Source organism: Gavialis gangeticus, unplaced genomic scaffold, assembly GCF_001723915.1.
Source record: "Gavialis gangeticus isolate Ggan-Ray unplaced genomic scaffold, GavGan_comp1, whole genome shotgun sequence".
Lineage (NCBI taxonomy): Eukaryota > Metazoa > Chordata > Crocodylia > Gavialidae > Gavialis > Gavialis gangeticus.
Genome location: NW_017729024.1, coordinates 63009902 through 63024988, shown reverse-complemented (window position 1 = coordinate 63024988; position 15087 = coordinate 63009902). Strand labels below are relative to the sequence as shown.

Sequence of the window (15087 nt, the reverse complement as noted above, 5' to 3'; positions counted from 1 at the left end):
ACACAATATACAAGAGCAAAACTTTATTTTTGAGCTATTATGCAATCTCCTCTATATACACTACATAAAACACAAATCATGACAAATATATTTTTTGCAATAAAACTGAAATGAATTATAACAACAGGTGTTTGACTTGATGTATGATTTATTGTTTTTCTGGTTCAGATGCCCCCCCAAAGGAGTACTTCTCAGGGCAAGGGGAGGGACTTCTGGTGGCAAAACGTCGGGGGTTGGGGCAGGAATTCTGGTCCAAAGATGGCGACTGGGGAGTGGGGCACCTGTCAAGGGGCAGGGCTACCCTTGCTGTCCTCAACAGCTCACCAAAATGCATTAAGCAGCCCTCCAGCCAAAATAATTGCCCACCCCTGAATTACAGCATACACTTCTAAATTAGCATTTCATAAACATTTGGAAATACCAGGAATAACAACAATACTATATATAACACCTACTTATGTTCTTGTATTCTGGCTAGATTACACAGGTTTTTATTGTTCAGTTGCATTTATCAAATAATTGAATGTCTGAATAGCTTTCAGCCAATAAACTTTTCAATCAATCATGTAATATTGTTTTTTGCTTCAACCCCTCTTCTTACCACAACTTCTTCATTTTTTGCAATCCTTGGAACTGAAATCAGACGAAATTGATTTCGTTTTACTGCATCATTCCCATCAAATATTTTTAATGTTTGTTTACCTAAATAAAACAAAAAACTATTACATTCCAACAACATTTAACCTAATCAGATCCCATTAAAATGTATTCAAACAGTGAGTGGACAAGGTAACTATTAAACACCAGCATTTGTCCTATTAAGCAACTTAATTTACTGTATTTGCTCCCATACAACATGCATCTTTTCCCAAAAAGAGAGTCCCCCAAAATTGGAGTGTGCACCTCAGGCCGGAAAAATGTTTTTTTCACTGGAAAAGAAGCATGCCTGAAGACACCATCCATGCTATGCAGCTACCAAAATGATTGCTGCTTATGTCCAGCTCAGCCAGCTGAAGGAGTGGCATCCTATGTTAACCCTCTCACAGCTGTAGCTATTGGATGAGCACTGTAGCATGTGCCTGAAGTAATAAGTGAATGGCTAGTAGTATCTTGATGAGGCTTGTGATGTGGAAACAACACTTTAGTTATTTATAAGTTCCTGTGAATACTTACACCAAAGAACTAAGTCTTGATAGTGCCCTTGCAAAGGTCTGGGGCCTAACTTTGTGTGACACATTAAGTCTTCCTGGGAACATGGAGTGCCCAGGAAGTGTGGCATCTGAGACAGTCAGGGTCAGGCAGCAAAAGCTTTCTGCCACACAAAGAAGTTCCTGCTGCCTAACCAAGCTGTCTCCTGGGATGCTACACCTCCTGGACATACTATGCTTCCCAGGAAAATGTGCTTCATTTCACACAGGTGGCCATGACTCTGGAAAAAATGTTTGTTTCCCTCCTGGGAACTAAGACATTTTTTCTGGAAACTTTGATGGCCCTAACTTAGTGAAGGAAGTGCTTAAAATAACCTGAACTCTCAGAATATGGGAGTAAATTAAGCATACAAGTTATAATCTTTAAAAATAATTGCTTTCCTCACATGCTTTTCAATTAAATTTAAAATCTAATAAAAAGAATAACACATCAAATAGCAATCTGATGCATACAGATACCTCTCCAATGGTTAAAGAGTCAGGGTAATTTCAGATACAGGTCTCAACGAAACTGAAACAATACTGAAACTTTTATACTATAATGGAATATGCAATTATAAAAAGAAAACATATATTTTTTAAAGAGTCAGTTAAGTATACTTCTCTGACACTGTTTTTTTGTTGGAGAAATCTAGAGGTTTCCAAACAATGGTACATGCCAATGGTACACGGCATTAAAACCTCAACCTCTCTCTAGAGAAGACAGTTGAAAATGTCATTGGGGAATATTTCATAGTAATTCAAGGCTTCAAATGTAGCAGTGCCAAACAGCAAGGCTACTCTACAGCCAGCCTCTGATTTGCAACTCTCCCATGTTAGCTGGTCAGCTGACAAGCATATGGACAAGAAGTACAGACTTCTACCAAAGGAAGCACTCGCACTCAGCTCCTTCCATCTTGGTGGTGATGGCAGCCTATGGAAAAACAATCAGGGAACAATAGCTTTGCACTAAGAGAAGTATCATAGACATCTGGACCTCTTCAGCAAGAGAGCTTACTCGTCGGCAAGTTTGTGGTTCTACATCACAAACTATTAATCCTTATTGGATCAGAACGGTTTTCAAAATATATGACCGGTGCAAACCCACCCCACTTTGAAGGTTTGTGGAGTGACATGAATGTTTTCTTGTGTTTTGTGGTACTGATAAGGTATGTGTAGTTTTGTTGGCAGCCCATTTTAGAGTGTATCCATTTAAGTTGCTGGTATCACTGTATAGATTACATTACGCCATACCCATTTCTTTATGATTTTGGAATTTAGGGATGCATGTTTAAGAACAACTGCCACTCCCAGACCCAGGCAGAAGGAAACATTATTGGGTTGAGCATGCAAGGCACTGTCTGCCTGTAATAGGGAAATCAACTCCTCTAAAGCAAAAGCATCTGAAAGAAATGGCCCACTAGCCAGAGAAATACTATCTGCCTCAGGGAAACCAGAAATTGCTGGGGGATTTTAGTGACTCATGAGAATGCTGATAGGGAGAATGGTTTGGAGGTACTTTACAGGCTATCTGTGAAGTGGCCTGCATCTCAGGCTTCAGAGGTTCCCAAGCAATTGGGGCTTTCAGAATCAGCAGGAGGTCTAAACTTTGGAAATACTGGCAGGACTCAGGAGGGCTAGAGTATACCCAGATGAAAGGGTATGAAACTTTACTTGTCTGGTGTTTCTGTCTCCAAACTGGTAGTCAGTTTTTCTTGCATAATTCTTTTCTCCTACTTAACAAATCCCTTTGTTATTTGTCTCCTTACTGGTTGCTTGTAGAAAGAGCGATCTCTGGACAAGTGATATTCCAGGCTAGCCCATTCTACAGAGAGGGAGGCCTAAAATGTATTTTACAACCCAGAGGGAAGGCTACGTAAAGCTGGCAGAGATTCTCCTGCTGCATCTGTGAGGTCTGGTATATGGGCAGTGGATCTGAGGCTTGCAGGAACAAGGAGCTATCCCAGGGCAAACCACAGTCTGTTCCTTGGGACAAACGGTGGGGGGAAAAAACTTGGGGCTCTGGGGGCATCCTACAGACAGGTGTGTGACATCTGTATTGCCAGGTTCATTGACATGCTTCCTTCTACTTCCACAGTCTTCTTCGTATTCCACATATCAGAAAAAACTCTTATCCAAAATGGCCTTGAATTTGTTTTGATGCAGCTTTTTTGATAAGAGTTTTTTCTGATATGTGGAATATGAGGAAGACTGTAGAAGTAGAGGGAAGCAGATAAGGCACTGCCTTTCATGGCCACTGCTATAAATATGAAACAAGCATTATGGCCCAAACCTCAGTGGAAGACCTGTCTTTTGAGGGCACAAAACAGTGTAGATCCAAAGGAGATAAGACCCTCCACTCACTAAAGGACTCTAGGACTATGCTGATTTCTCCTAGAGCCTATTCAGGCTCTTCAAGACAAAAACCCTGTTTTAGATTCACAGGCACCCTTCAACAAAGCCACTGTTTTCTCTTTATACCTGCTGCCTCGATTTCTTCATGCTAGTATCAGGCTCTCCAAGGAAGGGCATCAGCTCTGCAGACACTTGTTACAGGGCTTCACACCCTGCCTCCCATTATGACCAGTTAAGAAAGCAGGAGTTTTGAGAGAGATGAGAAACTCTAATTTTGTCAGCACACCACAGAACTCAATACAACCTGTTAAACACCCCAAGTCACAACTAAAAGTATGCAAACTACTTAAAGGCTAGTTTTGGTATCTCTGCTCTGCAATTACAGTTTTGATTGCAGTGTCGATAGAACCTAAAAAAAAAAAAAAAATCACAAAATGTACAAGGCCACTCTTCCTGAATGAATCTTCCTTTGGACACTAAGAATGGAGAGGAAATACAATCATTCTCCCTGCAATAATGTTGACATAACTTGTTATGCTAACATATACTTTAGGATCATCTCTAGGAATTGAACTTATGGACAAACTTTTTGGAAATACAGTGCAAACAATGATATGTGCGCCAAGATTAAATAATTCAAATGGATTTTTTGTTTGAGCTGTCCTTAACATTATCAGATTATCTAACATTATCAGATGCTTTATTGTCAGAAAGGATCTTTAGAAATCCTTAGAAACTACTCCTGAATATTCTATTTCTCAAGATAATGTATGGCTGAACGTGATCTGTTCCGATTAGAGCTGAAATCTTATTTTCCTTTTAAGTACCATTTTAAAGATAGGTAACAATGCCCCAAGTTCAAGGATATTTATTAGACAAGGTTCTTTGACAAGTGTGACATCTTTTATTAAGCCAACTAAATAGCTGGAAAAACTGTTCTTTGCAAGCTTTCAGGCACAAACACCCTTATATTTGGTTCTATATTTAGTGGTTAGTGTGATGCCTTCCTTAAAATAATGAAAATCTGCTATATCAAATAAATCCAGTTTATACAATGAAATCCTGTAACATTTTTGGTATTGCCCATTTTATAAGGAAGAATAACTGATTACAGAATTATAACCTGATGAAATACTATGACTGTTCTACCTCATTTCCAGCAGACGAAGAGAATTAAATGTAAACTAAAGGAATTAAAAGAACAGTTAACTTTGTTTTGCAGAATGGCTTGAGGTCCAATTGTCTCTTGTATTCTGACTTGTACTTGAAAAATTTTATGAAAAAAGCACTCCTTTGTTCGGGAGAGGTGGGGAGGAAGGGGAGAGCAGCACACTTATTTTTTTTTGGAAATGACCAGAAAAACGTTTACTGTACAGTTACAAAAACTTATTCTCTAAAATAACTAAGGCCTATGTCCTGAAAGAGATCCAACACATTCACTTAGATGCTAAGGATTGAAACAATACAGTTTTAAAATTAAAAAACACAGTCATCTTGATATTACATGCTTTTCTTTTGCTCAAGTAGTAATTTGGGAAACTAGTTTTTTGGTTTCCCCCCCCCATCTCTCCCCTCCCCCAACACACAAACCCACAATGGGGAGGAGAGGGAAGATCTTGTATACTCTGTATTCAAAATTCTCTTCTGGAAAATAACTGCGATTAAAAATGAGGTTCTTGGCCTTCCTCCCTCTGATTTTAAAAGGGAGATTCAATTGTGAATGATGTTGAAACATTACTGTTTAACTTCAATATTTTAACAGAGTTACTTTTATAATGAAATTACCACACTAACAATTTTAGCCTTGAACCCTTGAAATATTTAATCTTTTGACAAAACTAGATCATAATTCCACCAAAGTACCAAACAGAACTTTTTCCTTTTCAGAGGCCCTTCTATTTTTTTTTGCCAATGGGCTTTTTGAGAGACTGAAAAAAAGAGAGAGGACAAAGTTTAATTGTAGGCATGATACACCAAATCATGCAACTTGATTGATGACAGGAGTTTCTTTGGAATAAGCTATATAGCATTTAGTGAAACCTTGCATTTTAAGACTCTCATTATTAGGGACAGCTCTTGCATTCTTAACTCTTTCAAAAGAAATCAAAGCATCTTGAAAAAAAAGTCTATTAATAAGGTATGAAAAATTTCTCTCTGAAAAATATTCAGGAAGCCTAATCCAATAGTATGAGCAGCATTTATGCTTTTAAAAAAAATACGCTTCTAAGAAGATCCATGGGGGCGGGTGCAGTTGTTCAGTAGCACTCATTTAAAAGTGTAGCTCATCTGTAGCTCACCAGGTGGGGGCTGCCAGGAGTGGCTGCATGAGGTGCTGCGCTCTGTGGCAGGAGCACCCTGCAGGTCTGTTCCCTGGTTCCTCCCCCCAGGTTTCCTTCCTTTCACAGCTGGGGCTCCAGCTGTGAAGAGTGGCTATGCTGGCTTGGCTGGGGATAGGCAGCATAGCAGGTTAATCCCTCCTTTCCAGCACCCACACCCAGCCAGTGGGGGACACATGTGGGCAGCAGACATTGGAAGAGGGGACCTATTCATTGCTCCTGCTGTCCCCAGCTGAGTCCAGAACTGTATGCAGTCTCTCTCACTGTGGCTCCCAACTCAATCAGGGCATGAGTCACTAGGGGCTTTCCCTTGTACCAAAGGACAGAGGTAGGTGGGTCCCCCTTCCATGCCCAGAGGAGGGTAGCTGGACGGGAGGAAGGGGGAAATGGGAGGGTAGAGAAGGTGCCACTGAACACCATGGGGAAGGGGTACACAGAATAGGGTGGGGGACAGAGGAAGTCATACCTGCTTCAGGAATACACACAAAAAAATCCCCCATAACTGCTGCTATAGCCCAACCTGCCCGCTGATTACATCCCCTGCACTCCCCTTTTCAAAATCCTAGATCTACCCATTAACCCTCATATTGGTAAAGAATGACAACTGCAGTAGCATTTTTCATTACCCACTATGCACTGACTGTTCTAGCACCTCTCCTACTGTCCAAAAAACAAGAACAGAAAAATTAGTAAGACTGGTCATCATTACTGCTACCACACAATAACACAGCAGGCAGCAATAACATTGACCAGAATTATACATGTTTCACCCTGTTAGCTGTGAGGTCAAGGGGAAAGGAGGGAGGAAAACTTCTTTCCTCACATCACCCTGCTTTTTTTTTATATATATAAACTGTGGTGCCTATCACTAACAGGCATTTACTTTCTTGCATGAGACTGTCTGAAGCTCCCGTAAATTTAAAGAATTTTGGGACTGCAAAGCTGTGATCTGCCATTGTTCCACACTGGTGACTGCAATCACCCTGATCCTTCTCTAGCGGTTCCTGTAATTTTTCCATGTTTCTGCCATAAGCAAAACTGCAGAGTTCAACTGGAACAATATCTGAGCTAGTTTAATCTGAATCTATCTGACCAGCATCATTTAGGAATAATCAGCATATATAGCTGTACATAAGGACCTGTAACAGAACTACTGCACTATGAAAAGGACAATTTTCTTTTTCAAGCTGCTCCTTGTGGGACATCCAACATCTGCTTTATGTCTTGTTATCCTGGAAACTGCTACATCTACTTGCAGATTTTCAGCATCATCATTTCTGACTGCCAGCAGATTCAAGACTTACATAAGACACCTTACTGGTGCCTTTCCATAATCAGATTATAACCTTCACCAAAATGAGTTGGAGCATTGGCACAAAATACCCTGTAAGGAACTCTGAAGGATTCGCCTACTCCAGAAATTGTTCGTGGATCCAAAAATCAGAATCTCAGAAACAGAATCCCATATTACTGGGGCCAATCACTAGCTAGCTCAAGCAGAATCTAATGCTGTGCTTCCCTTACAGCTTGACACAATACTAAGAGTTCTTAATAAACTATTTTAATTTTGAGAATTATGGAGGATCTCCCCTCTGGGGATTGTTTAGGGTTGGCAAGCCAGTCCAGTGACCAATCAAATATTGACCGATCAAATCCTGTTAATTGACTGTGTATTTTTTGGCTGATCAAAGATTATACAAATTTTTACAAGAAAACTACATTTTTTGTAGTTTTCTTGACAGAAAAAGGATTTAAAATTGTTTTTTGACACATTTCTTAACAGAAAATGCGTGCTTTGTCTCTATGGTATTTGGGCCTATCGGCAATTTTTTAACAATTTTGACCTATATTTGATCAAATACCCAACGCTAGGATTGTTACATATGCAAAATATCAAACCAGAAATGATCATTTCAGTCATTAATGCTTACTAATACCTTGTGGGGGAACACTAAAATCACTCTTCCAATTTTTTCCACAAATCACAGCAGGAAAAGTGTCATTTTTTTGGATGGACTGAATTGATTTCTGCTGTGTTAACATACATGCATTTCAGTGGAAACATTTTAATTATAGCACAGTTAAAGATCCTTTACATTAGTCTTTGATAAAAGACTAATTGTTATCATCTCCTGTTCCTTGTTTTATTAGTTCAAATTTTACAGGAAAAGCAAAGTTGAAATTTAGATTTCAATATTTTCAACTTTCCTTGGACAGTATGTAAAAGGTAAATTGTACTAGACTAGTAATTTCAATCAAGTTATCTTGGTTATCAGAACAGACATTTCACCTCCTTGAGAAACACTGATAAAAAAACCTCAGCAACCTCCATCAGTAAGCAAAAATTAATACCAGCATACATATGATTATGTCACTTTAAGGAACCACTAAAAAGTGCGAGTTTAGTAGACAAACCACAGCTGGTTAGTTTGATTTTATAATAAGGAAGCTTGCCATGTGTCAACTTCCTTATAATCATCAACACAGGCTAAAAGTCTAAAAGCATGATATAAAGTTAAGTGGGGAAATATGGACATATATCAAAGCATTTTCAGGTGAAACAGTCAAAATAGCAAATTCCTCAACAGTGTGATTTTGAAAAAAATATCTGAGCTTGGGAGGGTGGGGGGGAAGGGACCTGAAAGGCTGTTTCTACTTTGTTTTGTTTTTTAATTACATCTACCTTTTTACATAAAGTCTATTTATGTAACTATATGCAATTATCTCTGGAAGATGAGCATGATTACCTTGTTGGTTTTATTCTGCTTCATTCTTTTAAACTAACTAACAAAATCTGGCCTTCCATAAAATGAGACTGATAATACTAACTCCAGAACAGTCAATAGTTAAAAAGAATTCCACTACTAAGTTGCCAGGATATTTAGTTCTGACAAATATAACTGTATTTATTCTTGCCTGAATGCAGTTTAGAATTCATCTTGTACCCTCAGCCAGATTTGAACCCAGGTATCCATAGATGAAAGACACCTTACACAAGTGTGCTTGCTACCTACAAACAAAACAAAACAAAAAAGAAAAAACCTACCCCCCAGTATCTAATCAAACATGAACTTTAGTGATACATAAGCCTACTCATGGGGAAATATTAGGTTTAAGATTTTTTTTAATAAAAGGCAACACCAAGCCAACACCCACCACTTGAATTCATCTTACTTGAATCTGTTGAAATTTGGGCATCTTTTGCTGATCCTTGTGTTAAGCCATCAACATCATCATCTTCATCTGTAGGAAGAAAAGTTTTAGGAAACATTTCCTTTCAATTTGATTTCTCCAAATAAGCCCCTCCTCCTCGCCACCCCCTACAAATCTTTAATCTTATTTTTAAATGTTTTCATGGAAGATCATCAGAAGCAACAACATTCAAAAGAGCATATAGACCAACAATGACCCCATTTCCTTTTCTAGTAATTAAAAATAACAGGAAAACATTTAAACATAAATTTAAAAATCTGTTTATTTTTTTGTTTTGTTTTGTTTTGTTTTGTTTTTTAGAGATGAAAATACTGTAGGGCAGTGGTCTCCAACCTTTTTTAGTAGTAGATCACCTTTGGCATTTAAAATCAACCCAAGATCTACCATGCTCTGCTGCCACCACCCCCCACCACCCCGTCCAGCAGGTAAGTCTGTGGGGAGGGAAGTTGGGGGGAGCAGATCAAAGCAGAGGGAGAAAAAATTATTTGGGGGCATGCCTCCCCAGAAGGTAAGTCCCACCCGGCTGGGGCCCCACTCAATTTACCTCTGCTCCTGCTTCTACAGCACACAGTGGAAGCTAGGCATGGTCCCCAGGGAGGACTATACAATAGTGGCCAGCACTTGTAGGGAAATGATCAAGAAAACCAAGGCAGCGACTGAATTTAGGTTAGCCATGGGAGTCAAGGGCAATAAGAAGTCCTGCTTCAGGTATGTAGGCAGTAGAAGGAAAACAAACAGAAGCATGTGACCCCTGCTTAACACCTCAGGACAGCTGGTAAATCGATGTTCAGGAAAAAACTGAATTCCTAAATGCCCACTTTGCTTCTGTATTTCACTGGACCAAGGGGAAAGACAAACGAGATAAGGCTCATAGGGGCATACCAGGAAAGACAGCCTCCCCACTGTGGATGCTGAGTGGGCACAATACCAACTAGAAAACTAGACATTTATAAGTCAGGAGGACCAGATGGACTCCATCCGAGAGTACTGATGGAGCTGGCTGAGGTCATCATGGAACTCCTAGCAAAGTTCTTTCAGAATTTGTGGCACACAGGGGAAATCCCTGAGGATTTGAAGAGGGCCAACATTGTGCCCATCTTCAAGAAGAGGAAGAGGGAGGACCTGGACATCTAGAGGCCAATCAGCCTAACCTCCATCCCAGGGAAAATCCTGGAAAAGCTAATTTAAGAATCTATGTGCGATATGCTTGCAGAAGGTAAGATTCTGAATGACAGCCAGCATGGCTTTGTCGCGGGTAGGTCTTGTTTTATCAAATCTCATCTCCTTCTACAACCAGGCCTCTCACTACTTGGACATGGGAGACGAGGTAGACATTATATACCTAGACTACCAAAAGGCTTTTGATCTAGTATCCCATGATATCCTTGTGGAAAAACTGGAAGATTGTGGGCTCAGCTGCTTGACAGTTCAGTGGGGGGAAACTGGCTACAAGGTAGGACCCAGAGAGTTCTCATGAACAGATCTGTGTCATCCTGGCCCAAAGTGGCCAGTGGTGTCCCTCAGGAGTCCGTGCTTTGACCTGTGCTTTTCAACATCAATGATTTGGATGGGGAAGTGAAAAGCTCACTGGCCAAGTTCACAGATGACACCAAAGTTATGGGGCCGTGTGGTCACGTCAGAAGATAGGTGGCAGATACAGGGAGACCTGGCCAGGCTTGAGAGTTGGGTAGACCAGAACCAGATGAAGTTTAACACTTCCAAGTGTAAGGTGTTCCATCGTGGGGCAAACAACCCTCAACATACAAACAGGCTTGGTGGGACAGCCTGACTTGCACCATTGCCCAAAAGGACCTAGGGGTAGTGATTGACCATCACATGAATGAGCCATCAGTGTGAAGCAGTGGTCAGCAGGGCAAACAACATGCTCACATGCTTCAACCAATGCATCTCGTGTAAAACTAAGGAAGTGATACTCCTCCTGTACTCAGCACTGGTGAGACCGCAGTTGGAATTCTGCATCCAGTTCAGGGCACCGCACTTCAATAAGGACATGGAAAAGCTTGAAAGGGTCCAGAGAACAGACACCTGTATGATCAGAGACTTGCAAGGCAAGCCATACGAGGAAGGCCTGAGGGACCTGGGCCTCTTTAGCCTAAACAAGAGAAGGTTGAGAGGCAACTTGACAGTGGCTTACCACTGTATCAGAGGAGTGCATTAGGAGCTCGGTGAACAACTGTTCACTAGGGCACACCTGGGGAAGACCAGGACTGATGGATACAAACTCCTGGAAGGCCGCTTCAGACTTTATACGAGGAAAAACTCCTTCAGAGTCAGGGCATCCAGACTATGGAATAAACTCCCTCCAGAGGTGGTGCAGTCACCTACTCTGGAGGTTTTCAAGAGGAGACTGGACAGTCACCTCGCTGGGGTCACCTAACCCTAGTTGTCTTCCTGCCTAGAGCAGTGTGGGGGGAGGAGGGTTGGACCTGATGATCCGCAAGGTCCCTTCCAGCCCCTAACAATCTATGAAACACTGTCCCTCACCGCGGGGGCCTCGATCTAACCCCTGTCCCTTCCCCAACCCATGGACTAACCTGCTGGGCTGCGGCACGCACGTGCATGCACATGGGCACGCAGCTGCCCCACCCCAACCTCGGATTGACTCCAAGAGGCTCTGAGATCTACCAGTAAATCGAGATCTACTGGTTGGTGACCACTGCTGTAGGCCTTCACCTCAGCTATTGTCTTAATATTACAATTTACAAATTCCATCCGTTTCTCAACCACTAATGATTGTTTATGAATTAAACATATATTTGCCACTGGATGCATAGACAGTGCAGCCAGTGATGTAACAGCAAGGGACAGTTGCTGGTCAACAAACCTGTCTCCTCTTGGGAAGCCCCAACAGCTCTGGGCAGAGAAGCACCTTAGAAAACAATCAGTACTGGCTGAGAAACCGATGGAATTTGTAAATTGTAATATTAAGACAATAGCTGAGGTGAAGGCCTACAGTATATTTATCTGTAAAAATACAGACTTTTTAATTTATGTTGGTATGTTTTCATATTACTTTTAATTACCAGAAGAGGAAATGGGGTTATTGTTGGTCTGTATGCTCTTTTAAGTTTTGTTGCTTCTGATGATCTTACATTTTTCATTTTGAAGGAAATGTCCCCAGAAAAGCAGATGACCCAGAATCCTGCTGGCCAGTGGTACCCACACTACTGGGACCACACCTATCCCGAAAAGGTGCAGTTGTGGATGCAATAAGGTGGGCGCTTCAAGAGTGGTGTTCTCTGTTTAGAAGCTGCAGCAGGCCTGTACCAATCACCTAGACCTTTGTCTTGCCATTGGTATCTTATACTCCCTACTGAGAGAGAAGATGGAGGGCCCATGGCAACCCTTCTTCTTTGTTTTGCCTAGGCATACACATTGAATGTCTGTGCTCGATGGTCGCTTGTCCTGTTGAGAAAGGACCCAGGCATTCAACAGAAGTTCAGATGTCTAAGCAGCCCTATTTAGGGGTGGCTGGCTTGCCCCAGTCCAGGGAAGGCCCTAGAAAAGGTGAGCTAAAAAAATAATCTTCCTTCAAACATTTTTCTTGGCTCTAAACTAATCATTCTTGTTGAACCGTTCACACTATGTTAAGCAGACTTGAATTGAAAAACCATGAACTTCAGAAAACAGCCATAATTGACAGAAAACTACATCAAATGGGTGTTTTTATTGCATCCCTCAATGAGACGAGACTTTCAGAAACTGGAACACTAGATGAAGTAAACTACCACTTCTGCTGGTCTGGGAAACCTGACAATGAACCAAGGATACAGAGCGTCAGATCTACTGTTAAGAAGTCTGTCCTCAGTTTATGTACTCTGGTATCTATTACTGGTGGGGGTATTGCCCGCTATGTGAAAGAGCAGGACACCTCTCTACACGCCTATGCTGGCCCCAAAGAAGAACAGCTTGAAACCCTCTGGGTCAAGCTCCGGGGGAGGCGCAGCGAGAGAGACCTGACTGTAGGTGAATACTACAGGCCACCTAACCAAGAGAAGGAGCTTGATCTAGCATTTGCCCATGAACTAACGGAGACTGCACGTGCACAGGACATGGTTGTCATGGGTGATTTCAACTATCCAGACAAAGGCTTCACCTTTCCCCAAAAGGTAAGCATGTGTTCTCTTCTAGGTTTGCGGATCTCCTCCGGCAGGCTTTAAACTAGGCTTGTCGGGGGAAGGGGAAGATGAGGGTGGAGGAAGTCTTGGACCGCTAAACCAAGCAGCACCCACAAGTGCAGCCCAGCCTAGACCAACAAGCAGAACAAATACCCAGGTAAGCAACAGGGGCCAAGGCAATGCTGAGATTAGGGGGCCAGTGCACACATCCACAGGAGGCCTCAAATGCCTCTACACAAATGCCTGCAGTATGGGAAACAAGCAAGAGGAACTTACCCTCCTGCTAGCTGACACCAACCCAGACATAGTGGGGCTCACTGAAACGTGGTGGGAACCGACGCATGACTGGGCAGTGAATATCAAGGGCTATAGGCTGTACAGGAGGGACAGGACAGGGAGGAAAGGTGGGGGTGTGGTGCTCTACATTAAGGAGGAATACGCATCCTCATCAAGTAGCACAAGGTCGGAGGAGGGGCACACTGAAGTGTTCTGCTTTAGAATACAAGGCAGTCGTGGGGAAAGGGACTTAACGGTGGGGGTTTACTACAGACCACCCAACCACGGGGAGGAGCTAGACCTGGAATTCTTAAGTCAGCTCACGGAGGTAGTTAGGTCAAAGGATGTGGTCATCATCATGGGTGACCTGAACTTTCCAGGCATCTGCTGGGAAGAGCAGTCAGCAAGGTCTGACCGCTCACATAGATTCCTAGCCAAAATGCAGGACCTCCATCTAACTCAGGAGGTGCACAGCCCCACCAGGGGAGGCGCCTCACTGGACCTGGTGCTGGCCACGGATGACAACCTGGTGAGGGGGCTGCGGGTTTTCGACCACCTGGGTGACAGCGGTTATCGCCTGCTGGAATTCACCATCCAGCGCAAGGTGGTAAAGGCCTACAGCAAGGCAGCAGCCCTGGACTTCAGCCTGACAGAATAATCCGGGAGGCACTGAGGTCCTGGAGGGGAGGGGAGGGGAGGGGAGGGGAGGAGAGTCGGATGTCCAAGAAGAGTGGTCACTCCTTAAGGAAACGATCCTTCAAGCCCAAAGGGAGGTAAATCCCAACACAGATCAAAGGGGGCAGGAGGGCGCAAAAGCCCCCATGGCTCACCAAAAGCATTCAGGAATGTCTCCTAGCTAAAAGGGAGGCGCACACTCAATGGAAAGGAGGGACCATCACCAGGGAGGATTATATTGCGGTTGCTCGGGAATTCAGGGGGGCAGTCAGGGAGGCCAAGGTGGAGATGGAACTGGGACTAGCTATCCGGATCAAGGACAACAAGAAGCCCTTTTTTAAATACATAGGGGGCCAAAAAAAAGTACCAGGTAACGTGGGGCCCCTGCAAGACATTTTAGGAAATCTGGTCATCACACCAGACAACAAAGCTAACCTATTTAACAACTTCTTTGCCTCCATTTTCCTAACCAGGGACTGGATCAGCCCCCCCACTGGGACCCCCTCAGACCCCAGGAGAGGGTCACCTAGGCCAAGGGTCAGTCAGGGAACTTCTGGAGGGACTGGATGTATTTAAATCAGCTGGTCTGGACAATCTCCACCCTAGAGTGCTGAGGGAATTAGCTGAGGTCGTTGCGGGACCCCTGGCACGGCTTTACAAGCACTCGTGGTACCCTGATGTGGTGCCAGAGAACCAGAAGAAGGCCAACATGGTTCCCATCTTCAAAAAAGGGAGGAAGGAGGACCCAGGGAACTATAGGCCAGTTAGTCTTACCTCGATCCTGGGTAACCTTTTTGAAAGCATTATCCTGGCACATGTCCATGAGGGGCCAGCAGGGGAGATTATGCTTAGGGGCAACCAACACAGGTTCATTAAAGGCAGGTCCTGTCAGACCAACCTGGTGGC

The 15087-nt window shown here is 42.9% G+C and overlaps 1 protein-coding gene across 1 annotated transcript in view; it reads right to left on the bottom strand.

Annotated features, from left to right (window-relative positions):
* Positions 1-15087, bottom strand: part of DGKQ (diacylglycerol kinase theta) — a 139659-nt gene that overhangs the window by 81262 nt on the left and 43310 nt on the right. The window contains exons 7-8 of the mRNA XM_019518213.1: positions 9053-9121; positions 602-702 (exon numbers count right to left, since the gene is read on the bottom strand). Of these exons, the coding sequence (XP_019373758.1) occupies positions 602-702; positions 9053-9121 (170 nt within the window). The remainder of the gene's footprint in view (positions 1-601; positions 703-9052; positions 9122-15087) is intronic.